The sequence below is a fragment of the Boleophthalmus pectinirostris genome, unplaced genomic scaffold (assembly GCF_026225935.1).
Source record: "Boleophthalmus pectinirostris isolate CB_2022bp ecotype Guang Dong unplaced genomic scaffold, ASM2622593v1 HiC_scaffold_23, whole genome shotgun sequence".
Classification (NCBI taxonomy): domain Eukaryota; kingdom Metazoa; phylum Chordata; class Actinopteri; order Gobiiformes; family Gobiidae; genus Boleophthalmus; species Boleophthalmus pectinirostris.
Genome location: NW_026571207.1, coordinates 9,700,934 through 9,715,757, shown reverse-complemented (window position 1 = coordinate 9,715,757; position 14,824 = coordinate 9,700,934). Strand labels below are relative to the sequence as shown.

At 36.8% G+C, this 14,824-nt stretch overlaps 1 protein-coding gene across 2 annotated transcripts in view; it reads right to left on the bottom strand.

Moving 5' to 3' along the window:
* aga (aspartylglucosaminidase) overlaps positions 1-8,634 on the bottom strand; it is a 49,892-nt gene extending 41,258 nt beyond the window's left edge. For both annotated transcript variants that reach the window (XM_020917650.2, XM_055159161.1), the window contains exon 1: positions 8,343-8,634. In XM_020917650.2, coding sequence (XP_020773309.2) covers positions 8,343-8,475 — 133 coding nt within the window. In that variant the 5' untranslated portion in view covers positions 8,476-8,634. The remainder of the gene's footprint in view (positions 1-8,342) is intronic.
* Positions 8,635-14,824: the final 6,190 nt, after the last annotated feature.

Genomic DNA, 14,824 nt, shown 5'->3' with positions numbered 1-14,824 from the left:
CAGTAAAATATTAAAATTCCTTTAATAATCTTTTCTTTTGCTAACAAATAACATAAAAAGCTATTGTAAATGTTTTTAAACATGGCTCTGATATCACTAACATGTATCTGAGTGGTTTCCATTTGCCAAATTTCCTATTTTTTAAAATTTTGTGATATTCTGAAATGAATCCCAGTTTTCTCATTGAAATCACATTATGTCCCAATTCACTTTTGCCTCCAGTTGCCTCCATTCTGGAATTTAAATGTGTTTGTTTACAATGTTTTAAATGGTCTATACAGTTGCGTGTGTTTTATTGCTCAGATGTCCCGCAGAAAACATGCATTTATATACAGTGAAGCAGGGTGACATCTCCATAGATCTGACCTGTGACTTGATTTGTAATTAACATGTGATTAACATTTAATCACTATGTATAATCAGAGTTAAAACCTAAACACTGCAGTTCTTGTTTTCGTTTAGTAAGTAATAGTTACATTTTCTGATTTTCTTCTATGTATTTGTATTTGTACATGTCTTACCCCAGTCCAGATACATTATATAAGCAGCTCTTAAGATCAAAATGATATTGTCAGAGCATCAGGAAGTGTGCGGTAGCCTGGTAGTTGTTGTTGTTTTAGCTTTAGCACTGGAAAACTCCACTCTGGTCTCTGAAAGTTGTGAAAACTCATAGCGGTGAATAATTAGTATGCTTAGAATGCAGGTAAAGTGAGTAAATCATGAACTGAAAACATTAAATAAATGAAAAATCTGAATCAAAATCATTAAACTGTGCAGCTCTACTTGGCTAATTTTTTACGTGGCATGTTAGATTCTGAGTCTCTTGGCTGTGAATTGAAATCTGTCTCCCGATTCAGCCCCGGGCGCAAATCATTAACAATTCAAGCCCTTGTATTTCTATTGTCCCAAAACTTTTGCCTCCATCCTCCCGGCACTTCAAATCCCAGGATTATTGTAATATGGGCAGAATTAATATTGCGGTTACATAAGATGACCGTTCGGAGGGATACTAAACAAACAGGGAGCTGCCTAACATTTGGTCACTGATCCCTCAAAGCAGCAGACGGATCAAGACGCCAACTGCTAGCAAAGCCCTCCCGATAGTGGCGCGCGAGTGCAGTCTCAGACCACTACAGCATGTTCGTTAACCACCGCAAACTGCTTTATCCAGACCACTTACTTTCACCGTCTATTTGCTGTTTGATTTACTTGTCAAGAATATTATTTATTTACGTTTAAAAGGGCCTATTCATACAGAGGTTTTTATAGCAAAACCTTTTTTTCTTTTCTGGATGCCATTTTGAGGACTTTTGACCATTCAAATGATAGACTATTTTGATTTGAATGAGCAATTGCTATGGCAACAATAAGAACTTTTCACCCTTCTAAAATACATTTATCTTATAATCAGGATAATCAACTATTTTGATAATTGTGAACTTTTCTGGTGGAGGGTCTGCCACATGGAGATGAATGTTTCAGCTATCTTCCATTTATAATAGATTGTTTAAAATCCTGTTGTTCAAAATGAGGCAACTGGAGCCAAAGTGACATAAAATATTTCCAATGATTAACTGATGATAAGATCTAAATGCTGATGGTTTTACAACTTTATCAAAGTTCATAGTTCACAGTTAGCTCAATTTCTTCACACGTACTAGACATATACAAGGAATCAAACTTAAGTTTCCCTCTATCCCATGTGTAAATAAATAAATTACCGTATTTTTCGGACTATAAGTTGCACTTTTTTTCATGGTTTGGGTGGTCCTCCAATTTATAGATTAAAATTTTCAGACTGACAGCCGTGATAGGGGGCTTTAGGCTTGTGTGTCAGTATCCAGTACAACTATTACTCCTGTACCGCTGTCACTTCACACTCTACTGCGCATGCCTCCTGTAGAAATAGCCGCTGTCTCACTGCAAATAGTGAAATATTCAGTCGAAAATGGTAATCAAGCAGTGGAAAAAGAAAGTTTGGAGTGAGCATGAAACTTGCAAGGGACTGGCAGAAAGCAGGGATGGAGAACACAGCTTCACGGCAACCAGGCGGGTGCACCATGCAACTGTCCTGGAAGTCACTGGATGAATCGACAAAGCCTTCACTTCAATCACAATCGAAACCATCCTGTCAGGATTCAGAAAGGCCGGAATAATTCTAACTGTAACTGATGCTGAGTCTGACGACAGCTACACGGAAGAGGAAGCGGCGCGGTGTTTACATCATGGATCTATGGTTTATCTCCAGAGGTCACGCAGAAGTGACACAGAGGATGAAGAATTCAATGGATTTAGTGATTTAGAGTGAGACTGTGAGTTTGGTAAACTTATGTTATATTATTTATGCTATAATTATCTGAACAACTGTTAATATGTTACGTTAACATATTAAAGCCTATTCAGGATGTTCTCTGTTCTGTTGTTTTTACTGTAACTTGCTTTTCAAGATGAAATGTTGGTTCCTGGTCTCTGATTTTACAACATACCTTTCCCCAAAAAGTGCGACTTACCTATGTTTTTTTCCTCCTCATTGCACATTTTTTGGCTGGTGCGACTTATACTCCAGAGCGACTTATAGTCCGGAAAATACGATAAGCTAAAAACACTAGTGTACAGTACAGTGCAGTGCAGTTCAAGTCAGATCAAGTATTAGCAGCAGTAATAAAAGCAGCAGATGGTAAAGTGCAGAGCACAAAGCAGTTTCTTATGTGGGTCTAGTGCAAATGGTAAATAGTGAAAAAGGCACGGAGTGCAAGTCTTTTTCAGGGGGTCGGGGGGTCTAAATCTGTAAAAATGTTCGTTGGGGAGTTCTTTTCTCGGGGAGGCGCAGCTTCCTCGCTTCCTGGCAGCCTGGTGGGTATATACTGTAAGAAAAAATAAACTATTTTGAATTTCCAATGTACACATTTTAGTTTATTAGCTTCTCTGTTAAGAAGAAATTTAAAATATAAATTTCTAACCTGAAAGTTGTATTTGAGTGTCACAAAAAGTATAATCTAAGATGAAATGTGTAATATATCTGGAAATGAAGTGACAAACTTTTCTCCTTTGTCCAGTCAAATATCAAAACTTGGATTTTTCTTTTAATAACCTCTTCTTATGCTAACAAATAACATAAAACACTATTGTAAATGTTTTTAAACAGGGCTCCAATATCACTAACATGTATCTGAGTGGTTTCCATTTGCCAAATTTCCCATTATTTTTCAAATTTTGTGATATTCTGAAATGAATCCCAGTTTTTCCAATGAAATCACATTATGTCCCAATTCACTTTTGCCTTCAGTCGTCTCCATTCTGCAGTTTAGATGTTTAAGGGTCTATACAGTTATGCGTGTTTTTATTGCGCAAACGTACCACAAAAAACATGCATTCATACAAGCAGGCCGACATCTCCATAGATCTGACCTGTGACTTTCCCTGATGGTTACTTTCTTGTAAGTATGGAAATAAATACCACTAGAAAAGTTACATAGTGCACCTTTAATCATTATTTTGACTATCCATATGTTTCAGAATGATGAAAAACTAAGACCATTGTCATAGGGATTAAGTTATACATTTTTAAGTTATAAAACATGTATAGTAAGTGTAGTATATCTATCCAAGATAAAGTGGATTTTAAAAACTATAGAACCACAGTGTCTGTCAGTTGATTTGGTCTCACAATGGCATCATCAAATATTATTTTTATAAGAATGGGGAAAAATGAAGGCATCAGCTCCTATTGTCACTGACCATCAGATGTCACCGGAAGAAGACTTGTTATTTGTATCATTTAGTGTGAAAAAGAATAAGTTATTGATGTGCAGCTCAGGAAGCACAGGCTATTCAACACACGGTGAGATTTTAAGTAGTTAGCAACACACTGTATCAATTTCTGGGTAGTTTACAGTTTTTATAAGCTGAAAATGTGACAGGAAAAGGAAGAATATAGACCTAATTGTATTGATTCGATTTAAAAAGCCTGAACTTTTAATGACTTGAAAGTAATTATTGAAAAAGTGCTTTAAAGTGCATTTGTTCAAGCTTACATTTCTTGATTGTTTTTGTAAATTTGCAAATAAAAATGTTAGGTGGCTGTTGACAACACTTGACAACATGGAAGTCATAAAAGACAGATTTTAGTGCAGGCTATTTTGAAACAAAGTTCACAAACTAATCACAAAGAAGATGTGATTAGTTTATTACCAATGTCTGTCTATGTCTTATGTTGATCAAATTAGGGTTGTAAAAAGTATTGAAAATCAGATGAGGTATCAAGAATAAAAATGTCACAGTCACAAATAGGCCTGTAACAATAATCAATAAATTTAAATTAATCGTACGATAACTTTTAACAAGCCCGATAACTTTTCTGGTCGTGATCATTTCTATTTGCATGCTTGTTTGTTTTCCTCATCTGTCTCGTTCTCTACCAAAGAGACTGAATGTCAAAAGGCTTCTATCGCTCTCTACTGACTCCTCGTTTCCTTGGCGTAATGACGCTTGAACGAACGTGTCAATGTAGACAATAGACGGATTATTTGTTCATCAACACAGCGGATGCGCGCGCAGCCTGAGTGCAGAAAGCGCCGTTGTCTGTGTGGGTGAACATGAAGCAGCAACACAAACTAGCACCAAAATCAGAGCACCAAAACAGTTCACCGCCATGTGACAAAACAAGCCACGATACCAAATCAACACGAGTGAGTGGGACACGTCTCAACGGCCACATGCGTCAAATGCAGCGAGCGCGCAAACAACGAGAAGAAATGGCTCATACGCCCATACCCGACTGAAACAACTAGCCCCGCCCCCAGGAGAGCCCAAAATCTGCTGAAATCCCACAAGACACTGACACGACACCAGACAGGACAGTGGCTCCCTCATAGCGAAATAGGATCATGTAGAACAGGTTAATACGAACACTTCAAGACCAAATTGACGAGGCTCACAGCAGCAGCCACATAGAGAGGAGACACAATATTCCAGTCTAAGTCAATGACTAAAATCACTTTTAAGGGTAATTTTCTTACAGAGACTTAATAATCCATTTTATTTATTGTTTTGGTCGTGTTTGTTTCAGCAATGGTTTATTCAAGTGCATTTTTTTAACAAGTCGTTGCTGTGAGCCAGACACATGAGGCTGTTCTTATGTTAACAAGTCTGTTTTATTTAGGTCTCTTGTTTTTGGTTGACTTTCAGTTTCTGTGTTAAATATTCTTTAGAAAGTTGATTGATTTTTGAAAGGGTGTATTTACATTTTTATTCCATGGTCATTATTATATTAGTTGAAAATGGTCTCAAAATGTCAATATTATCGTTTATCGCAATAATTTCTTGGTCGATTACTCGTCCAGCAAAATCTGTTATCATTACAGGCCTAGTCACAAGACAGAAATGAATCTTTCCTGAACAGGTTTAGAATGATCTTGAGCTGGATTAGAACAAGTATAAGAGCACATAAACTAGTACACACCCATGGACCACTATGAAACCTGGCTGGACCACTGAGAGATTACACTGATATAAGACCCAAAGGCAAATAACAACAGGTAATACTGTAGGTGCGTTTAAGATGCCGAAATTCCCGTCAGTGAGAGCAGCTGCAGCCGAGGAGAGGAGGAAAAGGCTCAAATCATCTTGGACACTCCGCGAGCCCGAGAACAGCCAGGCGGTCTCAGATCACGCAGAGTCCCACTGACAGGACAGATCTCGTGTTCATTTGAAATGTTGCACTGAATAAAACTACAGAGAACTTTGTGAATTCTTCTGTTTCTCCACACACCACGGACGGACCCCACACCACCAGAGTAAAGAACAGAGAGCTACTAAAAAAGTTTACACGCTTTGACCGGATCAGTGATGAAAATTTGTTTTAGCTCATCAGGATCACATAGACTATTCATGTGTCTGTGGACCTTTTCTGCCTGATTTTAAGCATTTGTGTTGATATAAAAATGAAGTAAAAGAAGAAAGGGACGCTCATGAGAGACAGGGCATCAGATTTCATCAAAACAGATCAGGGTCCATTCAGCGGTCAGTGAGCCGTGAGTGTTCATAGACATAAATGGTAGATCTCACCTATTAACCTCTATTAACCTCTTGGCATGCGTTAATACTGCCGCCATCTTGGTACAGCATTTCCATTGTCTACGATTAAGTTTTTCACAGTATCAGCGAGCAAGCCGGACTTTTGCAAAAGCCAAAACATTTCAAAGGTAAGATTATTTTGGAAGCCTATGATACTAAGTATTGTGTTTTGAACCAAGACTGACTGAACCCAGGACTGAACCAGGACTTAACTAGGGCATCATTAAAAAGTTGAATACCTTGATACATAGGCCACGATACGATATGTTTCTCAATATAGTGAGCTTTCAATTCGATACGGTATATTTTACATTGACTTGATAAAGTTCAGTGAAAAACAAAGGCTGAATCACAGTTGTGATACTAAAAATCCACTAACAGCGTATGCCCAGGTGTGACTACCTCAAATTTAAGATTTTTTAAGACCTTTTTAAGACCACTTAAATGTAAATTAAGACTGACACTGCACCCATTATGTGGACGAAAAACACCAAATCCAATTCTAATAATGATCATCCAACTACCGGTACTATATCTAGAATCTAAGAGCCTCTGTGGATTAAACTTACACTTCCCCATGATCCATCCAACGTCAGAAGAGCCAGAAAAACCAAAGAAATGTTTGTACATACTCCAAATTAGATGTTCATTCATGTTACATGAGTTCACATTGTTTTTTTGTTTGTTTGTTGGGTTTGTTTTGCACTGCAGCCCGGTTGAGTAAACAAAAAAATAGGCTAATGAAATTTCAGACCTTTGTGAAAAAAATAAGACTTGGACAACATAATTTAAGACTTTTTAAGGCCTTAATTTAGGAACATGAAATTTAAGACACTTTTAAGACCCTGCAGCCCACCTGACAGTTTGTGCAAAGTGAAGATGGAAAAAAAACATCTATTTTAGTCAAGACAGTGAAAATGTCAACGCAACTGTAACTCTTACACAAATTAATTTAGTAAAATATACTTAAAAATACACCAGGCAATATATATCGATACAGCAGCCCACGATATCGATACTGTATCATCACATTAAACAATACGATATATCGATATTTTGATATTTTTGCACACTGCTAGACTGAACCAGGACTAATCTTGGACTAATCCTGGGCTAATCCTGGCCTTGAAAGAGAGAGAAAGAGACTGATGTTGATTAATTTAAAGCAGTGTTATCCTGTACCAAGATGGCGGTTTCGTTGACGCATTCGTTCCGATAGACAGCGGTAGTCAAAGCGAGATCTACCGTTTATGGTGTCTATGGAAGGCATGTATGCGTGTGACAGATTTAGTACTTTTAGGCATGTACCGGAGTTACGTAATCAGAGTATAAATTATGAGTAACTGTATTCAGTTAGAGTTACTGTTTTAATGAGTGGTAATTGGATTACAGTTACTTTGTTGAAATAAATGGATAACATGGCGGTATTTTCCTGTTTTCACATTTTGGGCTTTTTTTTTTTTTTTTTTTTCGGTAATTCCACTCATTTCCTGACACTAAACCAGGACTAAACCAGGACTAAACCAGGACTAAAAACAGTTCCAAACCAAGACTAAACCAGAACTAAAACCAGGTCTAAATCAGGTCTAAACCAGAACTAAATGAGGACCAAACCAATCAGGTCTAAATCATGTCTAAACCGGGACTAAACCAGGACTAAACCAGGACTAAAACCAGGACTAAAACCAGGACTAAAACCAGGACTAAAACCAGGTTTAAACCAGGTCTAAACCAGGTCTAAAACCAAGTCTAAACCAGGTCTAAAACCAGGTCTGAACCAGGTCTAAACTAGGTCTAAACCAAGACTAAACAAGACTAAAATTAGGTCTAAACCAGGACTAAACGGGGACCAAACCCAGACTAAACCAGGATTAAATAGGACTAAACCATGCTGCGTGGACCGTGTCTCCTCTTCTATCAATAATATTTTTAATACTGTTCAGTAAAGTCTGGGCTTTTTATTTTTTTTTAGCAGACAAAACATCTTATGTTACAATATCCTCGTCTTTGCTTCTCTACAGCAAATCAAGTAATCCAAAGTATTCAGATTACGTTACTCACCTAAAGTAACTAAATGGATTACGTTACAAACTACATTTTGGGGTATGTAATCTGTAGGGGAATACATTTTAAAAGTCACCTTCCCAACACTGCTTTTAGGTGAACAAACCAGTTTCAGATTGGAATTCCTTCCTTCTCACATGACAGAATCTTGACTTAAAGATATTTCTGCAGTTTTTGTATTAAATAAAATGAATACTTCTTACCTTCTTCCGTGGCGATCTTGAACGGCCATGTGTTGATAATGAGCGGCAGAGATACCTGTCCGAGCGCAGGGGAAATTAAAAAGTTTACGGCAAAGAGTAGAAACACCACAGCTGAACTGACTTCTCCTGTCATGATTCCGGGAAATTACACGTGATCACACTGCATTAGCGTGAAAAACGTCCTTACAGTTCACCGCACGAACCTTGAGTCTTTAACAAGCGCTGTCTCTGCGGAAAAATGCAATAATTTGACAAATGTGATTGAAACGCTGCTTGGGGGACTTCCTTGTTATGTCACGTGGGAGCAGATGAGTGGGCGGGGCCTCAATTAAAGACACAGTGTGTTTTTTTTTTTTTTTTTTTCTTCCAAGAATAAATTTGCCAAAATATAAATACAAGTATTGGGATAATGTTGAGTCCAGGCGCAGGGCTGTGACAGTGGCCCATATGTAGAGCACTGGGGTTGAGACAGACTGAAGCTCACTGCAGCCTTTATAAAGTCTGTTAGACCCAAGAGAAACACTCTATAACAGTGTTTCTCAAAGTTTTTTTTTTTTTTTTTTTTTTTTTTTTCTGGGGATTTATATTTTAAAAGTCAGGACTAAACAAGGGGAGTCAGCGTTTCAGGTTCATGCAGCTAAAACCTGGAACAGTCTTCCTGAACATGTGAGACAGACTCTTCTGTGATGCTGTTTAAATCCAGGCTCAAAACATTTCTGTTTAACTGTGCATATAACTGAAAGGTTTTTCATTCCGCACTCTTCTCTCCAATTTATGTCTCTCTTTTTTTATTTTAATCTTCACGATTATTTATGTTTTGATTTGTTTTTATTATGATTTTAATGTATTTCTTATTCTGTAAAGCACTTTGAATTACTTTGTGTACGAATTGTGCTATACAAATAAACTTGCCTTGCCTTCAACATTCAACTGAACCAGCAATACTGGAACAAAATAGTCAATAAAACAATTACAAAAATATTAGAAATTATACAAAACATGTTTTAATATTTCAACATTTCTATTGAGATAGGTGGGCCTGTCTGTGTTTTTGTAGAGTGTTCCAGTCCAGGGTGCAGGAAGAGAGCGCAACACACATATCAGTGTCAGAAGTGTATTCTGCAGACCTAAATGCAGACCGTGGTAAGGCAACCCCAAAAAAAATCTCTTGTGACCCACCTGAGGGTTGCAACCCAGTCTTTGGGAAACAATGTTATATAAAATGACTCATAAATGTTATTGGATCGCATAGTAATATATTTATAGGAAATAAATTAAGAAAACTATAACTAACAGTCACAGAGGATTTAGAATTTTTAGTTGCATTATCAGAGTAATAATATTCTAAAACAGTTGGATTTGCTCTTCTAGAAGAACATTTTTAGTTAAGAAAAAGTTTTGTGAATGCCACAAATGTTCATAGTGTTCACTGGTGACAAGGCCTTTAGTACAATTATGTTTTTTTTGTTTTTTTTTCATGAATGAGGCCCAGTGGGAATAAATAGCATATAATAACAGTGCTGATCTAATAAAGCATGTTTTGTCTCTGCAACACATTTACAATACTCCCCGAACGATTAAGCTAATCCTGCTTGTTTGGTCACATCTTGGTGCAACAGTCAGGTATTATTAAGGTGATTTAAATTTAAAAATATAATTTAAAAAAATATTTTAAGAAAGTCATTCACTTGCTCACTTAATTTATTTAGAAGAGCCTAAAAAGTAAAAAAGCCTTTAACCATTTTTGTTAATTTTTTATTTTGTAAAATATATAATTATATTTTAAAATAATTGTATTTATTTGTATTATTGTATTTATATATTCATAGAACAATATTTTTAGTCTGCATATTAATATTTAATCTACATACTAATATGGTACCAATTTCACTGACAGCTGAGGCCTATGGAGGGGCAAGCAGTGATGGAAAGTATCCTGACAATTCTGAGCAGAATTGTCGTGTCCTGTACCAGTGCAGACACACTGACAGTGTTACTACAGTCTAACCTTGAGACGTGGACTCCCTCAGCACGGCCTCTTTTACATTATTCATATGAAAAATACAATTTTGCCTTATATTTTATTCATTGCTTTTTCCTTAAACAATGGGAGGAGCTGGTGCGGTTTTGACAGAGATATCAGACAGGGAGGAATGAGGTGGAGGAGGGACAGTGCTGTTTCTACCTGAGTGGTGATCAAATATAACTAGATAAATACAACGGTGGCAGTTTGAACTTGATCAGTCATTATGTCAGTCATTCTCTGCTTGGTTCTTTTCAGCGGCTGCGTAGCTAGGACTCTCTCTTCACAGCACGGAGGTTAGAGTTTTGTTTCTCGAGTCTTTCTGTGTGGAGTTTGCATGTTTCTCTCCATGTCTTGGTGCACAGTATAACATCTTCCAGCTAAGCTATAGTCCTTATTACTGCTCCTGACAGGTTGCTCCAGAGGCATTAAAGGATGGGTCAAATGTAGAGAATCCACTTTTATCCCAGCTGTGTCACAGATCCTACTAGTACTATTACTACTATTATTGTTTGTTTATGTTTTTTATGTGACTGGCCATGTAATGTTATTCCCAGTATGCTAATGGACTCCTGGATTTTCCCTCTTTATGAGATGAGTAAAGTAGCCAGGCTAGCACATCTTGTCCTCCACTCAATTTCATTCCTGTCCAGCGACTAGGTCAGGAATCAGAATACACTAGACGGTTTACAAGAACCCCGGAAGTGTGAGTTCGGGCACCAGCCAATCAGCAAAGAGCCATACATTCTGTGTTGGCAACGATTCCAAAGATCAAGGATTTAAAGCCAGAACAAAGAGAATGTTTGGTGAATTTTATCAACCAAATAGCAGCAATTGGTTAAATAAAAAAAAATACCCGCCTACTATTGAGGAGACGAATCCTAATGCTGCGAGATGAATCAGGCTTTTATCTATCTGTTTGTTTGTTTTTTTATTTTACCTTTATTTAAGCAGCTCCCATTGAGATTGAGAGACTGACAATCTGTTTTTCAGGAGACACCTGGTCAAGGTAGCAGCCAACACAGTAAAATGACATTATAAAACCATTTGCATCTCTCAAGAAAAACGTACACATGTCTCAGTCACCACACTTTTTTAAAACTTTTCAAGCGACACTATAGATTCCAATTTAAGATCTATTTATTTATCTACAACAAACTGAATAAAATAAGGTCTTAACTGGGATGAAACAAAACGTGGAAAGAACCAAAACAGATTTATTGTAGGACCTTTCAGGGGTCATTTGGAACGAGCTGTGCGGAGTTGTGAATCTCAAACAAGTGCCTCACCACCCATGATGACCGCATTGTACAGAGGAACCATTTGGAGCATCCTTTCCAGCTGCATCACTGTGTGGGGCGGAAGCTGCGCTGACCACGACAGGAGAGCTCTGCAGCGCATAGTGAACACAGCCACAATTAAAAATTTTTATATGTTCCCTACCAAGAAATGACAATAAACTTTTTTTAATGTGAATTTGAACATTACACAGTGCACTTTAAATGACGTATGTGTGGACCAATCTTAAAAACAAGCTGTAGCCAACGGGTGCAAGTGCATTTTTCACCTCTGGAAAATATTGTTCCCTGTTTGTGAAATCATGTGAATACTGCTATAAATATTAATATGGTACAGTGGTGGGTATATATTGCCCACAGCATATGACCTTATTGAACCGTGCTGCCCTCCTGGTGTAAAATATAGATTGTGTGTAACTTATCACAACTTTTTCTCATACAATATCCTTTTAGACCTTGCACTTTATACTGAAATTGTCTATGATAGTTATTTTGGTTGATTTCTGTTTGGAAAAACATGAAATAAAAAGTTGGGTTGATGCTTCCAGGTTCCAACTTTGAGTAATAAGTCCAGAAACTAGTCCACAAAAGTACACAAAATCCCTAAAATTCTAAATGGACATTGCATTTAGCATCAGTGGTGTAACTTAACAAAGTAAAAGTAGTGACGTACTAAACTTAAGTATAAATTTAAGGTATCTATATGTTAATTAGATACATTTGTAAGTGGATATATATATATTTTTTCTTTTGCTACTACATTTGAGAGCAAGTTTAACTGGACTAAAAACTAAAAATATTTCTTGATTATTGAGACCTGCTGAAAAAGCTGCTGGGTTTATTTTGACATTTGACATATGATTTGTAGTTTGAGCTAAATATACAAAATATACAAATAAAAACAACTAGGAAAAAATGATCCATTCAGTTGTTTCTGGTGAACTAAAGTCAACACACTCTGTCTAAAATCACTCCATTTGAAACCTTAGAAGACCTCAAAATAAACAGATTAATAATAAGTTTAGTTGCTTATTGATGAATTAACAGATGTGAAATGAAATGAAATGAAATGAAAGTGAGTATACATCTAACTAAACCCTACCTCTCACAAAACTCTTGGTACCAGTATATCACCAGTATTCACATGGGTTTTAGACACTTGCACAGTTTTAGAACAGCTTTTCCAGACAGAAAAGTGTCATATACTGTAGTGACTCACATGGCTCAAGTTTACAGTGAATACAGTGTTTTCTATAAGATGAAGACAGTGTACAGAGGTCTAATTCTGTCACAAAGTTCTGCTTTTACGATACTTTCTGCTGAAAAACACAGAATTTACTCAGTTAATAGAAAAAGCTGGGTACATCAGGTTTAACTAACTTATATACATTCACACAACACAAAATCTAAAGTGCAAACCATAGAAAATATCACATGAATACACCTCCAGTCTGCAAAAGATGTTCTTTATATAAGATATGTACTTGTGTGCAGTTATTACCTTAAGAAATGATTTTCAACGCTCATATGCTCCATTATTCATGTCATGAGTTTGAATTATTAGCATAAATATTGTTACACAATCCAGTACATTTTATTTATACAACTTTCATTTCTTTCATTATAAACCCGGACTATAATTTCCTGGGAGCCATATGAGTCATGTTATGTTATCATTTACAAACTCAGAAAATAGAGCTCTATGTGTGGCTTTGGAAAGACAGTTTTTCTAGTTTTTAGTTCTAGTTTTGGAAAAAAAAAAAAAAAAAAAACTTTGAAAATCATTTGAAGAAGTTCCACACATTACCTTTATTTCTTTATTTCTTAATTTACCCACCCAGAATAGATCTTCTTCGTCTAATCCTTCAGTGGTGTCCAGCCAAGTCCATTGGGCCGTCTTCACTCTCTGTAAACAGATGGCTGTGTTCTGTCTGGACCATGTGACTGTCTCTGCACCAGGCCTCAGAGCAGCTCCTCATCTGGGTTCAAAGAGAAGTACACTTTAAGGTGAGACCTGCTGAGTCAGCAAAAACACCAGCTGTCCAAAAGTATTGTCAAACTGAGAGGGACTTTGGACGATACTGTACTGTTCTACTTACACATTTCTAAGAATCATAAGAAACGGCTACGTGAACCCAACTTCAAATCAAATGTTAAGCATGTACAGATCTACTATATTACACTTTTGGTAGTTTATGACAAATACTTTTTGGTTAGTTGAATGATTAAAACAAATATATTATTATTATTAGAACATAAGACTGTAGAATACAATTTTCAAACACACTTTTAAACCCACATCACTTCTGAGCCAAAACACAAAACTAAAATAAAGCATATTTGTTTCCTTTTGTTTGTTTTTATTGCATTTAAAAAGTTGGGTTGCCTCTTCACAACACTTGACTCTTGTTTGGGCCTTCTCCTATTCCATAGTATGGCCTAAAAATCATCTATCTCCATCGAGAATTTTTTGAAGTAACATTCTCCAACATTTCCATGGAATCGTACAGGTGATGTGCCACCTCCATAAAGTTGCATACTGTACCTTTAATTGCTTAGTCCTTGTTTCCTTTTCACTATATCTGCTGGTTCAACTTAAAAAGAAATCGCAAATATCTTTTCACAAAACCAGTATCTAAGAAATTTACATTTAAATTAATTTCTTTTCACCACTGAAAAAACCCTGAAAAACTCTAAAATAGGCTATGTGCTTTAAAGGTCCTATATTACACAAATTTGACTATAGAGGCTTTGCACCGTCACGTGACCCCTATAGCAACGGTACCTACGCCGCCATGACACCGGGCACGCTATGCCCTTGACTTCGGGAGCATCGAAGAAACACGGGCAGGTTTTGTTGTGTATTTGGTTGTTCTAGACGCTCTGAAAGGGATAAAACGATTCGTTTCTTCACTGTTCCTCTGCGAGGATCTTTTCATGGCCGATTCTTTCCAGGTTCGGCTCACAGACTCTTCGACTCGTGCGCCATGTTGATCATAGGAGACCAATGTGGGTTCGTTGAATCGTAAACTAGTGAGGGTTTTCCTGGATAAATTAATGAAATTTTACTTCAGTAAATGTGCTTCTTTCATTAAATAAGCTATGAAACCATTTAAATAGCAAATACCTTGATGAAACTTCAGGTGTCTTGATGGTACCAT